The sequence below is a fragment of the Saccostrea echinata genome, unplaced genomic scaffold, assembly GCF_033153115.1.
Source record: "Saccostrea echinata isolate AGI-Se365-2 ecotype Australia unplaced genomic scaffold, CSIRO_AGI_Sech_v1 ptg000023l, whole genome shotgun sequence".
Classification (NCBI taxonomy): domain Eukaryota; kingdom Metazoa; phylum Mollusca; class Bivalvia; order Ostreida; family Ostreidae; genus Saccostrea; species Saccostrea echinata.
The window spans coordinates 15,052,218-15,067,077 of NW_026889772.1; the positions used below are offsets into that span (position 1 = coordinate 15,052,218).

At 32.3% G+C, this 14,860-nt stretch overlaps 1 protein-coding gene across 3 annotated transcripts; it reads right to left on the minus strand.

The window, feature by feature from the left end:
- Nucleotides 1-474: 474 nt before the first annotated feature.
- Nucleotides 475-12,899, minus strand: LOC133191527 (DNA damage-regulated autophagy modulator protein 1-like). 3 transcript variants are annotated; one of them, XM_061327277.1, is made up of 10 exons: nt 12,746-12,885; nt 11,501-11,712; nt 9,555-9,608; nt 7,816-7,883; nt 6,406-6,554; nt 4,378-4,588; nt 3,663-3,721; nt 3,299-3,484; nt 1,732-1,749; nt 475-537 (listed from the first exon to the last, which is right to left on the minus strand). In XM_061327277.1, the coding sequence occupies exons 2-9, from the start codon at nt 11,590-11,592 to the stop codon at nt 1,741-1,743; spliced, it is 828 nt and encodes a 275-aa protein (XP_061183261.1). In that variant the 5' UTR covers nt 11,593-11,712; nt 12,746-12,885; the 3' UTR covers nt 475-537; nt 1,732-1,740. The 3 variants fall into 3 exon arrangements, with proteins under 3 accessions (XP_061183261.1, XP_061183259.1, XP_061183258.1); XM_061327275.1 differs by lacking the exon at nt 1,732-1,749 and having other exon boundaries at nt 12,862-12,899; XM_061327274.1 differs by lacking the exon at nt 1,732-1,749 and having other exon boundaries at nt 12,746-12,886.
- Between the last annotated feature and the right edge of the window lie 1,961 nt (nt 12,900-14,860).

Below are 14,860 nucleotides of genomic sequence, written 5' to 3' on the forward strand. Positions count from 1 at the left end.
TCACAAAGTCTGCAGAGCAGATATGCATCTTACATAATGTCATAGTGTCTGTACACGTTTAATGATTAACATATTCAATCAAAATGTGCAAGTACCTATATCTGAAGTTGGACATGTGGCATGTGATTTAATTTTGCTATTCTATTATTTTGCATCAAAATCTTATCTTTGCTTAGCTTTGACACAGAGTTAATCCAAAGTAATTTGCAGACTACATCCATTTGCATTAAGCTAATTTGCATAAAATTTTCTTTGTGAACGAGGTTCAAATTGAATTCCCAGTAACACATTTCATTTCAATTAAACTCTCTGTGTGAAAAGGGCATAAATAAATGTATCGATTACCACAGAGAGAAAATTTACACAAGTATGATTTTCAAAATTGCAAAAACAGCCCAAGACATGCATGTTTATATCAATGTTGCCTTTGATCATGAGAGAAATGTGGGGACTACAATTCTAATTACTTCTCAGCTGATACTGTGTCTTCTACACATTTTCTGTTCCAGTTAAACTTGATCTGTCATTCATCTCTTGCTGAAAAATTGAAGAGAAGAAAATTTCTAGTTCATTTATCAAGGAAAAAGCATAGTAATTCATTGAATATATAAATATTACTAGATGAATATAGTTTTTATCCTCATAATTGACCAATGTTGAAGATTTAAAAGCATTGAATGTAAGTATAAATCAACAACATGGACAATATGATAAAAACATCAATTTTTTATTTACATTGTACTGTGCATTAGCAAGCACTAAAATACAAACTACATGTAATACAGACATGACTTCATGCATTTTTAGTGTTCTGTTAAGTAATATCATATTACCAAGGATGTTAAAAGTGTCATTCAGAAATAATGTTCATATATTTTAAATATGCAGGGAAAACCCCCCACACTTTTGTGCAGTGTATATTCAGTAAGATATATGTATATCAAATACTGCAGTGTATTGAGCAAAATACTTCAATACGATACGATATTTTATACAGCAATATGCGATATATTAGATTCTTTAACAAATCTATCAAAAAAGTCTTGTAAATCATTTACTGTATAAATTTGATGAAAACTAGGTGTTTTATTACCAAATTGGAAGTTCATGTCTCCTGTCTTTACAAAGTACACTTCAAATTCAAACTTTCAATGACTGTAAAACTAACATGTTAAAATATAGTTGTCTTTGTATTTTTTAATAGTTAATATTGTGATGAGTGATCTCCTTAATGTTTATTTCATTATTGATCAGTTTTAATTCAAAACAGTTAAAAATAACCTTTGGTGACTGAAATTCCCAACTTTTTCACAGAATTATAAGAAAAACTGCCTGCCCGATACGTATTGGAATTTTTTGTTTTGATACGATACATTAAAGAATATCGATACGTATTGATTAATCGATATATTGACACAGCCCTAATATCAAATGCATAAAAAGTCATTCTGAATTATAGTCATGCCAGTGTATCCCTAATTCTAAAATGACCAAAAAAAATGAAACCTAAACCAACAGGAAACATTCTAATCTGCAGCACATGCCATCTATATGAATGGTGAATTTCAGTGAATACACAAATATATTCTGTTATTTTCATTTAGTTTCTAGCAGATAATATATTTCAATTCTATGATCATGCTTCGAGAATATGACAAACATAGTTATCATATGATCATGCGTATTTCCACAAATGGAGAGACAGACTACTATCATTGCTTAATTACTTACATTATTTGATTATACCTGCTATTAAAATAATTAAGAAGAGTTGAACATCACTCATTTTATCAAGAGAGATTTGCTGTTATTTCTAATGCCTGAGAGTAATCATGGTAATAAGAACCATTCATATCACAACACTGAGTTTCAATGTTTATATATATTTGTATATATTTATATTCATTTGATTCTGACAATATACCCAGTATGAGACAATAATATTTTACTTTGGCAGTCTATGTATATTTTACTTTGGCAGTCTATGTATATTTTACTTTGGCAGTCTATGTATATTTTACTTTGGCAGTTTATGTGCATTTTATTTTGGCAGTCTATGCATGACAGATGTTTGACTTTAAAGACTTCTGACAAACTAAGCTGATAAAATGTGCATTGATGTTCATAATATTAAATCATACCGATTTTGAGTGGATTTATTTTTTGTACCATACATTCTAAATGATTTAATAAATTTAGCCATGCATTTTAATTTCTTCCACAATTACTCCATGAATTACCCTGAACTATTTAAATTCTTCAAAAATCATGAATTAATTTCTCCATCAATTATTTATTTCTCCTCTCTGAGCACATTGTACAGAGCGGTCTATAATAAATTCCTCGTTTAAAGATTGACGCATACGACTTTGTCACATGCAAAGAAAGCTTGGTGTATAGAATATCTCAATTGCAGATACATGGTACATTGTATTATATATAATTTGTCCACCCGGCCGCCTACCTACATGTACCATTAAATTAATTAGCAGTGCTTGGTTCACTAAAATTAGTACTTTGGTTTTCATGGATGGAAGCATTAAATACTAAAAAGCCTCTCAGGAATGCCTCCTTCAAAATTTTACAGAATATTGCTCATACACATATATGATGATCAGCTATGCAAAATATACTACGTGAGTACTTATTTTAGCAAATTCAGAATTAACCTCAGACAGAGAACACATGGCTTATTTGGCTCAATCATAAATTAGCATAATCAGTTTTTCTATGTATATGTAATGCATCTATATAAAATCATACTTTTATAGATAGTATTCATAAATATAAGCATAAAAAGGATATTACAGTAGCTGCTAGTTGCCAGTAAAAAAAAAATATTATCTGGCAGCCGCCACATAATTTTCTGACAGCTGCCAAATAATTAATCTGGCGGCTGCTAGTTATTTATGTGGCGGCCGCCAGAAAATGATGTGGCCACTGCCGGAATTATATGGTAGATGGCCAGATATACTTATTTGGTGGCCCCCAGATCTACTTATTTGGCAGCCGCCACCATATAATTATTTGGAGGCCGCAAAAAACTTATCTGGCAGCTGCCAGATGAAATATTTTTTCTACCTGGCACCTATTGACTTCTGTAGGATATAGACAGAGGTACAATGAATTTAATTGTGCCAAAATAAGTACACACAATAATGGTTGAATCTTTTACAAAATAATTTTAAGTTAATGTTCGGTTTGCTATAATATGGTATTGCAATAACTAGTGTGATCATATTCCTAGTTACAGCTGTTTCACAGACTAAATTCTAAAATTCTAAAATTGATAGATTACCAGCTCAGTGGCTCCGTTCGATACTGGGCCTGACTTTCCATCTTTTCCTTTGTCCAAGGTGACTCTCACTTTTATGTCCTTCAAACGTTTGAAGCCAGGGATAAAGGTCAGCACAAAAAACATAATCGAAAATGCAAGCAACCATTCTGTCGAAGTGGACAACAAAAACACACCACGTAATGTGTCCTAAAATCATACATTAAATAATTTAAAGGTGAAGCAAATGTCTTCAAAGCTGTTTAAATTATAGCGATTATTTTTGAAGGCCACACTACAATACTGATAAAAATAAAACAAATCTACCCTTGAAAAGCATGCTTGAAGCTCTGGTGAGCAATACATGAACATTATATTATAATCTTACCCATTTTGTTCCCATGTTTGCTTTTCTCTGTAATTTATATGTCGTCTTTGACACAGAAACTTAGTAAATTAAGGAAGCAATAAAATAATAAGTTATAAAGTATACTGTAAAGCAATTATTATTTCTGTCATTTTGTGGCAATGTTTATTCGCGATTTGACTGTTTTAAATCAATCAATGACTTAATTTTTGTGACTGAGGAAATATTCTACAAGAATAAACAACTAAATATTGACTTGTGGCTAAAAATGTGAAAGTAAAAGAAAGTCTCGAAACCTGTGGATAATTTTCACACGCAAATGAAAGTTGGTTTACAGTTTCTTAATCAATCTAATAAATACTGGAAAGCATTTTGTAACATCTGTTAAACACACTTGACAAGTGTGAGTGTCTATAAAAATTCCTAACAGCCCATTTAGTCAATAACATTTTAAGTGACTGAATAGCTAATTTTCAGAACAGTTGAAATGGAATTATGTCTCTTAATGTTTATTTTGATAGTGTTAATTTAAATCTAACTCAACTGATTAACCATAATTCATATAAATTAAAATGTTGCATTGGTTCATATAACTTGTAAGTATAAATGAATCTATTTGTTAAATTTTCATGAAAGAACAAAGTGTTTCTGTAAATTCGTCAACTTTTTTGTCAAATTTTCCTGCCAAATCATTATACAGTTAATTATATTTTTACTTTTGCATCAGAAAGGATACACAGGATAAGTAGAATGGTGGAAGCTGCACTGTTGAGGATTTGGAATATCCAAATAAAGAAGCGGACAGCCCTCCAAACTTTGCCATCTTGGGTCTTCTCTGCCACATGTCTGAGTTTCCATGTGATGACTGTCTGCAACCATAGATACACTATGGCAATCACAAAACACAAGAAGGCACCAAAGTAATGGGGTGGTTTCATTACATCCACCTGTCAAAATATATTTATATATACATGTATATGCATCAAGGATTAGCCAATAGGAAATCCTTTTGCATTAGACTTAATTGGTTGATTACTGGAACTTTTTGGAAAATTATTGTACGAATCACTGAATGAAATAATCAAAGATAAGATGTATATCAATAGAAAATTTATGAACAACAACTGCAACAATAGAAATTAAGCATTGCAGATATTGTAGGAAATATGGAGATAACGAACAGTATTCAAGCTCAAAAGTCCATTAAAACAATACAAATTGAGAGTAGAGCAAATGCAGACCTCTAAAAAACATCAGAGGTGGGATCAGAAGTAAGAACCCCCAGTCAACCAGTCACATTCGCTGTGTGCTCATTGGTCACATCAGGCAAATGGAAAAATCCATAGACAATTCAGTGTTTAAATAATGGCCTAACAACCAGCATGAAAAAAGTCAGTCAGCATTTGACTTAATGATAGATTGTATTTGCTGACAAGATAATTGTATCGACCATAGAACTTGCAAAATGATGACTTTAAATGAGACTGTTGATATCCTTGTTTCATCAACTTTTTTGTCAATAGCTTGCCTTATTTTAGAAATTCTTTGTATGTAGAGCATGATCTTGTGTATGAAATCAACTGGGCGATATAGACCCTATATGCAGGTGATAATATGATGTATAACATGAGATAAGAGAAAACCTACTGCAAATGTTACATGAATGTCAAATTCAGATCTACTTGGACTTACGCACCCTTATTATTTTGTGAGGTTAATTATCTATGTATCCAAACATACAAATATCTTTTTTGTTTTTTTTAATTGCTGCTTATGTCATTCATTTTGATCTAAAGGAGCCATGCAGTCACTTCCTGATTTGAAATCTCTCACTGATGTCACTTCTTAGAAACAAACTCCAGTCGCTACCTCTTCATTTAACTCAGAACCAAAAATAATCAAGCACTAGTTCTATACTCAATCTAGTATAATTATTGTTTGTGAAAAACCATGCCTCTAGTTTTTAATCAATTTTAATTTAGTCTTTAATCAATACCTCCCCATTTCTCTTAGATCCACCACTTAAAATGTTAATCCTTAGAACTTAACATTTTTATTTGGTACATAAATGTATTTTAAAGGAGAAATTTATGTATGATAATTTCTTTTTTGAATTACTGATTTCATTTATTTATTAAAATCAAATATTTCTTCCTTCCTTTATTTAATCATTCATTCCTTTATCATTTATCAACTTATTCTATCGGGCAGTATTTTGCATTTATTAAATATGTTTCCTTCCATGTTTCCTGTTTAAAATTAAAAGAAAATATGAAAAGTAATTTGAAAATACCTTTTTATTTGTTTTAATAGGAGAACATGAATAATAAAGCAAAATAAAAGGAAATTTGCAATAATACAAGAGCACAAAAAGTGCCAACTTTGATAATTAGCAACATTTGGCCATTCTGTTTGTGTTTCTACAAACAAAAATTTGGCCTTTAGCAGAACCTTAAATTTGGTTAGAGAAGAAAAATGGCCAGGATGATGGAAGCCAAGGGGAAAAACTCACATTAAAAATATGTAATATGAAAACTATCTCTACATGTTGTAAGGCATGCCTTCTGATGTAAGGACAACCAGAGATCTTGTAATATGTCGTGGTTATGAAGACACAACCCACATTTTACTGGTATGGTTATTATTGACAAAACATTAACAGAACGTTGGCAGACATACAGATTGATGAAGGAGAGAGATCTAGACAGATGGATGGACACACTAATTACAGTTTCCTCCCCCTTCAACAATAAAATCTATTTACCTGGAAACATCCAACTAGCAGAAGTCCAAAGGAGGAAATCAGACCCAGGATAAGGCCAGCAATATTTGTGTTCTTCCATTTCTTGTTCATTTTCTTTTCACGAAAAACTTCTTTAACAAACAGAAATCGCATTTCTGCATTTGCAGCAACTGTCAAAAATCCAAACATTTCAAAGTAAAGAAGAGAGTTTAGAATGTATGTTAAAAATCCAAGTAAAGCAGAGAGTTTAAAAAAATAGGCATTTTCCTTCAAACTGTATAAGTATTTTTTATCAAAATCTTAATTTGTGATTTCAATTAATTTTATCTTTTGCAAGTAAATTATAACAAGAGGCCAAAGGGCCTTAATGGTCACCTGAGTATAATGTAACTCTGTAAAGGATCCATAGATTGAATATTAAATAAAACAAAATAAACTGATAAATGAAGCCTTTGTTGCCCAAAACAAGGGAAAGTAAAATGATCAGGGATCAGTAAAATAATTAATTCAGTGCATAGTAACAAACCTTAAAGTTGATCTATTTACTTGCCTGCACTTGCCCCCATTTGTCACTATCCCATGTGGGCTATACAAAACTTTAGTTCTTGAGCACTATGAGTAAGCCCAATGAGATGGGTTTACTAATAATGCTCAAGAACTAAAGTTTTTACCCAGGAGCAGAGAAGAAGATTTACAGAAAACAATGCATTTTCACTATTTATTCAACAGACCCCCACCCCCAACCTGAATCCCTGACCCTGGAACCATAAAGTTCACAATTTTGGAAGAGGCATCCTTGTTCATCATCACCATGCATTTAGTTTATCTGCTATATACCCAGGAGCAGAGAAAATTTTCTCTGAATATGGTGAAAACATGTCACAGTTTATTATATTTCTTACAAAGATATTTGATTATTGACATTATAGTGAAATTATTCTTTCATAAATGCGTTAAAACAGATTTCATGGGTGTTGTGTACTACCTTAATACTCAGGAGTAGCTGCAGAATTGTAGCATTATGGTTTTAATTTTAGTCTTTGACCATAACGCTACAGATCCAATAATGCAAAATGTTGCAATTTACGGCACAAGATTTTCTGTGCACAGTTGGGGAGAATTTCTCTACTTTCCAGCATTGGTCAATCAACTACCTTTTACTCCCTAATTCTAGACATATTTTTTAATTGAACTGTATATTTTATCCACCTCTTAACCCTTTACAATTGTTTCTACAGACCAATAAACTCGCTTGTTTTGAATTTTCTGCCATCCAACAAAAATTAAAACAATGCGAGTTAATTGGTCTGTAGAGACAACTTTAGATGGTCCCCTGTTATTTATAATGTCAAATATTCACATAAATGTATCACACATTATCAATTAAGAAGTCTTAGCTCTGATAAGTTATAAACATTATGATCGACTTACGCATGATTGCCGTGACGGCGATTGAAAATGTGAATATTCCTCTCTCTGGAACCTCCACTCCAGTATAGCTGTAAAGTACAGAAAGACAGGTACAATGTATACAAATGTCATCAATGTAATTTTACAAACAAAATGTGTTCAGCATGCAAACTTCTGATATATTGTTTTACCATATGCACTGTACATACACTAGGTAACTAGTGGGTATTGTTTTTTTTTACAAAAAAACACATGTCTCCCCTTCTTTACCAACATTAACGAGTGCAAATATATGATCAGGGTCAAAAATAATAATGCAGTGCATCTCAACTCAAATTCTGTGTACAAAATTTCAAGTCTTCATGTCAAACGGATCTCAAGTAATGGTCTGGTCGTGATTTTCTTAATTTGACCTTGAAGAAAGTGGTCAAGGTCAAATATTTTGATGCAGTGCATTTAGTCTCAATTTTGTCTTTCCTTGTTCCAAGTTTGAAATCCTAATGTCAAAAAGTTCTCAAGTTATGACCTAGACTATATTTTCATGTAAACGATTGACCTTGACTTTATTAATAGGTCAAGGTGAAAAAATGTTGCCATTCACCCTTCCTCTACTCTCCATGTTCCAAGTTTGAAGTCTTAATGTCAGGGTTCTCAAGTTATGGTCTAGTCATGTTTTCTCTATTTGACCTTGAAGAAAGGGGTCAAGGTCAAAATTTTGAAGCATTGCATCTTGTAACAATGTCTTCTTTCTATGTTACAAGTTTGAAGTCCTAATATCAAAGGGTACTCAAGCTAAGGCCTGGACCCTATTTTGATGTAAAAGATTGACCTTGACATTATAATAATTGGATCAAGGTCAAAAATTTTGGTGGCATGTATCCTTCCTTCATACCACTTCTGCATGTTCCATGTCTGAAGTCTTTATAACAAAGGATTCTTAAGTAATGGTCTAATTAAGTTTTTTCCCTATTTGACCTTGAGGAAGAAAAGAGGTCAAGGTCAAAAATTTTGGTGTGTTGCATCTTGTATCAATGTCTTCTTTCTATGTTACAAATTTGAAGTTCTAATATCAAAGGGTACTCAAGCTAGGGCTTGGACTCTATTTTGATGTAAAAGATTGACCTTGACCTTATAATAATTGAATCAAGGTCAAAAATTTTGGTGGCATGCATCCCTCCTTTATACCACCTCTGCATGTTCCAAGTTTGAAGTCTTAATGTCAAAAGGTTCTCAAGTTATGGTCAGATCGTGTTTTTTCCCTATTTGACCTTGAAGGCAGAAAGGGGTCAAGGTCAAAATTCTAATGCAGTGCATTTTGTCTCAAGGTCTTTTTCCTATGTTACAAGTTTGAAGTCCTAATATCAAAGGGATCTCAAGTTATGGGCTAAACTCTATTTTGATGTAAAAGATTGACCTTGACCTTATAAATAGGTCAAGGTCAAAAATGTTGGTGACGTGCACTCCTTCTCAATGTCATCTATCTATGTTCCAAGTTTGAAGTCTTAATGTCAAAGGGTATTAAAGTTACGGCCTGGACAAAATTTGGATGAAGAAGAAGAAGAAAATCGACAAAAACAATATGTCTCCCCTGGAAGGGGAGACATAAAAAGATTAAAATGCCATATTATTCATACAGTTGTAAACATGCAATTTGATACTTCAATAATATAACTCCTCATACATCTAAAGTAACTACCAATATATCCCTGTACATTTTCTTCATACATAGATAGTTATAGACAGGTGTTAAGTAAGCTTACCTGATGTACGGGAAATTTGGGAAGGTGTGATTAAGAGCCACAGCAATGCCATACCTGTGAATACAAATATAATTACAGGAACTCTACAGAGAGGTCAAATTTCAATTTGTTGAACATTTCAGTATGACCATGAAGCTTTTTGTGTCACATGCTGAGCAAAGTAAGATGTTCTTTCCATTGCTTCTCTGTCTGTCTGTCAATTCTAAATACTTTAAAACCAGTCTTTAGAGAAAGGAATTTAATGCATGTACTTAATACTTAGCAACACTCACTACTAGTAACAATTATTTTTTTTCTTTTTGTTTTATTCTTTAAAAATTGCTTGCTGAACTTATGACCTTGACCTTTGACAAACTTTATAAGACTGAAGCCAATTATATACAGTATCTTGGGTATCTTTTGGTATCTTGAATATCGATATCTCGAATACCATGGATATGTCAAAGTGAGTTGGAACTCCTAAACATTTTTCTTTCTTTATTTTAACCTCAATATCTTGAAACCCAGGATATCTTCAGTTTTTCTCAGTCCCATTGAGTTTAAGATTATGAGGTTTGAATAGTGAGAGGCACAGTGTTGATAAATATGTGTTTACATGTAAAGTGACACTTAAAGTCATCTGGGACCAGTCAATTTTCTTCCTGACATGCTAACTGCTTTAAACAGCATACTTGCTTAGTAAACTAAATAATTTTCATTACAACAAGAAAAGCTTAATTCTCAAAACAAAGGGTCCATAATAAACATTACCCCCAGTATACTAGTAAGATTAAAATTACACGTATTTCCCACAGAACATAAGTACAGTTAAACTTTGATATCTTGAACATTGATATCTCAAATACCACTGATATGTCGAAGTCATCAAGAAGTCCTAATCACTTTTTCTCTGTGTATTTCACCCTCAATATCTTGACCCTTGGGTATCTCAAAGTTTTTCCTAAGTCCCATTGAGTTCCAGATTATAAACAGATTATAAACAAGGTTTGACTGTATCTGGATACAGTACATTATATGAAGAGTAATTTTAGAGTAATTTTAGTTATCTTCTGTTAACCCTATTTCAATAAAGAAGCTAATGACTACAGTTATTCACAAAAACATGAATTTCTTCTGATAAAAATCCAAGTGCTCATTCACAGGATCAGTCTACGAAAACTCCAAATATTTATAAAATAAACAAAACTGCAATGTGCTTCATATTGATTATATTCACATTGTGTCACATGTTCTTTAATTTACAAGTGGCTGCACAATTGAGTGTAATGTACTGCTTCAAGGGTAAAGGTTGAAAGTAATTTAAACTTAACTGTTGTTCATAAAACTGTTACTGTTAAAAGTTTGTTTCTTCCTTGTTCTATAAAATGTTGCATATTTTTAAATCATTTACATGTTTGAAAAGTCACATATTAACTGCATCATGGCTTGTCAACATACATGTACTTTGTATAGTTTTATTTTGAAAAGGAAAAGGATATTTTACTCAAAAGAAATCAGTAAATATGATCATGATGATGTAAATATAAACAATAATTAAATAAAGTTTGCTTTTACTGTCATGATAGGCAATACAATGGTTAATACCATTGGTAACTGTAAGACAATTTTCATGCTGCGCTTATGCATTTAACTTCTTCCTACAATGCTGGTAATTAACCGTGACATATCCCTTAAGATTGCAATTGAAGCACATTTATTGTTTAATTGTATTGCTAATTGTCATAAGTAAGGTTACATTTTTGTCTTATTCATGCACAAAACTAATACAAAAAGACTTCCTCAAGAGTTCCCTTTTATTAGCACTCATTGTATTTAAAAATACACATATTACATGTTCCTCAGAACACCTCTTTCTTTCTTCTTCATTTCCTCTTTTTTTTTTTTTTTAATAATTTTCTTAACATTTCAAATACTAATTATGATAATTCCACATGTAAAATACTTACGTTGTTGTCATAGAAACAAACAGCCAACCAAGAGTGAAAATTGGCAAAAGCCACATGTAACGCCCCAAGCACCAACTGGCCGCCAAAAACATCTTGATCTCTACTTAAAAATCTTAGGTATTTGTAAATTTTCTTCTTCCTGTTTCCAAGGTATATAACAGTCTGATAAACTGAAGATTAATCTTCAGTAATTCCTACACAGAATTACATTCCTGTTAAAAAACAAGAAGACAAAACAAAATTAAAAACAAAATTAAATTCAACATAATTTCCATTATCAAGCAGGGAAAAAAACCCAAAATATTTTCAGAAAAAGTCTTGCAGGTCTTTCTCTTTAACTCGTATTTTAAACCTATAACAAACGCAGTTATACTCAGGAAACAGTACATTGAGTTTATGAGAGAGTCTTTCCGTTCCCTATGACTGATGACACAACTTCAAACAAAACTGCAAGATAAAATCTTGATTTCAATCAAGTACAGTAATTTGTATGTATAACTTAATTAACTTTAAAACATCTATCAGGCAAGCCTGCAAGGAAGTATTAAGTGTGTGTCTGTTTTGTGAGGATAGATAAATAACTTAGGACTACTGAAGCATGTGCTGAATGATAGTATAATCACTGAATCATGAACATTCATTACAAATCTTCACCTAGGTCACGATATTGAGATAAGCAACTCAACTGCAAGTATTTTTTATGCAGTGATTTGCAGCTAACTGTCAAGAATTTCGAGCTACATCTTACATTTGTTTACTTGAGTTCACATTCTTAAATATTCATTATGTTACTAAATCTGTTGTAAATCTTTTTACAATATAAAAGAAATGAAATATTTATAAAATTCATCTATATTAGCAGGCGTGTGTGCCTATCTTGGAGCAGAGACACACATACAAAATATATTTCTATGGACCACACCTGTAATAAATGCCAATAAGGCCCCAGGCAGCACAATAATAACCACAAAATTGTCACTTCCTCGAAATCCCCCGTCTGAATAAGGCTATTTATCTATTTCGTAAGACTTCTAAAAATAGATCAATTGGATCGATTACAAGAATCAATGCCTATATATATCCTAATTAGATTGCAAAAATGAAAATAGACGAAATTTATCAATTTTGTTTACTTAAAGTATGACACATACTGACATTTAAGATAAACTATGGTTTTACACACAACGCACCTAAATAGTGATGATATATTTAGAGAGAAAGAAATAATTAGGCCATACAGCATACCTGAGTGTACCATTTTCCTGGGCGATTTTGGGTCAGAGACACAGGTAAAATGTCTGGAAAAGTCTGTGTTCCTCCCTCTGTTTCTCAATAATTGTGTAGAATTTTATTTCATTTACCTGAGCGTATGCCGAACCACCATACCCTGTCTAGTTCCGATTCCTTTCTGCCTACGGGAATTCCCTAAATAAAAATCAAGAACAGATAACTCTGTCTCAAACCTCGCATAGAACCTTGTAATCTCATGTGCTGAGTTGTTATTCCTTCCTCTTAAGGCAGCCTCACTCTGTCAAGATTAAGGGGGGGGGGGTGAGGGGTGTTCAAATTAAAAGTTCTAAATATACCAGAGACATCAATATATTTTTGAATATACTGAGTGTATTAATACATGCATTTTTAGTTCTCAATACATACATGTTTTAGAATTTCGGATTTTTTTACCCACATTGTCCAATTGTAACTGCTTATTACAATAGGCTCTAGTCACTGTCTGCTAGATTCTCCTTTGTTTAAGGTATTCAATGTATTCAATTTTGAATCATTTTAAACTAATTAAATATGTATTGCTAGATAACGATGAAAATGAAATGAACCAAATTCCCATGACTGATAACATACAAGAAGCATACAAGAAGCCGACCATTTTGCATCTTAAACGTTTTTGTAGAGAGAGAGAGTTTATGCATATTTTCACCAAGAGATTTGTATGAAGTTTAAATTACTTTTTACAATATCTTAATTAATAAATCATGCGCTGCCCATAGACCTTCAATGTAAAATTCAAGGTGCAATTAATTGGACAATGAGCAAAATTTTGTATTAATTAAAGTTAAGACCTTTTGACATCATAGACAACTGCTTTTTCAATAAAAATGGAACTCGTAAATATACTTACCTTGTCATTGGTCATTCACAAAATTATTTTGTTAAAAAACATTCTGATTGTAAACACAAGTACTCTGACGTTGATATTAAAAAATGCGTGACTTTCTGATTAACAATATCTATATGTAGTATATTTGGAGATCAAGTTTTCCAACAATCTATTCCCATGCGTACCAATTGCGCCCCATTATTAGCAAACCTATTTTTGTATTCATATGAAGTAAAATTTATTCATAAACTTGTACATAAGAAGAAGAAAACACTTGCTGTGGCCTTCAACTCGACATTTACATATATTGAAGATGTATTATCAATTAACAATAGTTACTTCCATTCGTATGTCGACTCGATATATCCCAGTGAACTTGAAATAAAAGATACCACAGAGTCTGACACATCTGTTTTATAACTGGATATTTTACTAGGAAAAGGCGTTATCGGTAACCTAACAACAAAACTTTATGATACTCTTAACACCTGCATATGGAGTTTATGTTTCCCAGTTGATTCGATACACAAGAGCATGCTCTACTTAAACAATTTCTAAAACGAGGCAAGCTATTGAAAAACAAGTTGATGAAATATATCATATGAAGCATAACAATATTCTCGTTTAAACTCAGCATTTTGCAAGTTCTATGGTCGATACAATGATATTGTCAGCAAAATCAAACTCATTAACTCAAATGCCGACTGACAATTTTCATGCTGGTTATTAGGCCATTATCTAAACACAGACTACGGATTTTTCCGTTTTCCCGATCATGACAAGGATCGAGCACACGAAGGATGTGACCGGTCGGCAGGGGATGCTCACTCCTCTATGGCACCTGATCCCACCTCCGATGTTTTTAGAGGTCCATGTTTGCTCCCGATTTGTTTTGTTTCAATGGACTTTTGAGCTTGATTACTGTTCCTTATCTCCATATTTCATTAAAAGGATGCTGGAGTTCCTTATTGACAATATGTAGTCTTCGGAGACCAGGTCTTCCAACAAACTGTTGGAAATACGATGGGCACTAATTGTGCTCCTTTATTAGCCGACCTGTTTTTATATGCCTATGAAGCAGAATTCATTCAAAAACTTCTACATGAGAAGAAGAAAACACTCGCTGTGGCCTTCAACTCGACATTTAGATATATCGACGATGTATTATCAATTAACAATAGTTACTTCCATCCATGTGTCGATTCGATTTATCCCAGTGATCTTGAAATAAAAGACACCACAGA

Excerpts from the sequence above, each read along its gene's own strand:
- LOC133191527 (XM_061327275.1), bottom strand. The coding sequence starts at position 11,592 with ATGTTTTTGGCGGCCAGTTGGTGCTTGGGGCGTTACATGTGGCTTTTG. Across the intron at positions 4,589-6,405 it reads TGCTAGTTGGATGTTTCCAG|GTGGATGTAATGAAACCACC; the intron begins GTAAATAGATTT and ends ATATTTTGACAG. Across the intron at positions 3,485-3,662 it reads CAAACATGGGAACAAAATGG|GACACATTACGTGGTGTGTT; the intron begins GTAAGATTATAA and ends GTATGATTTTAG.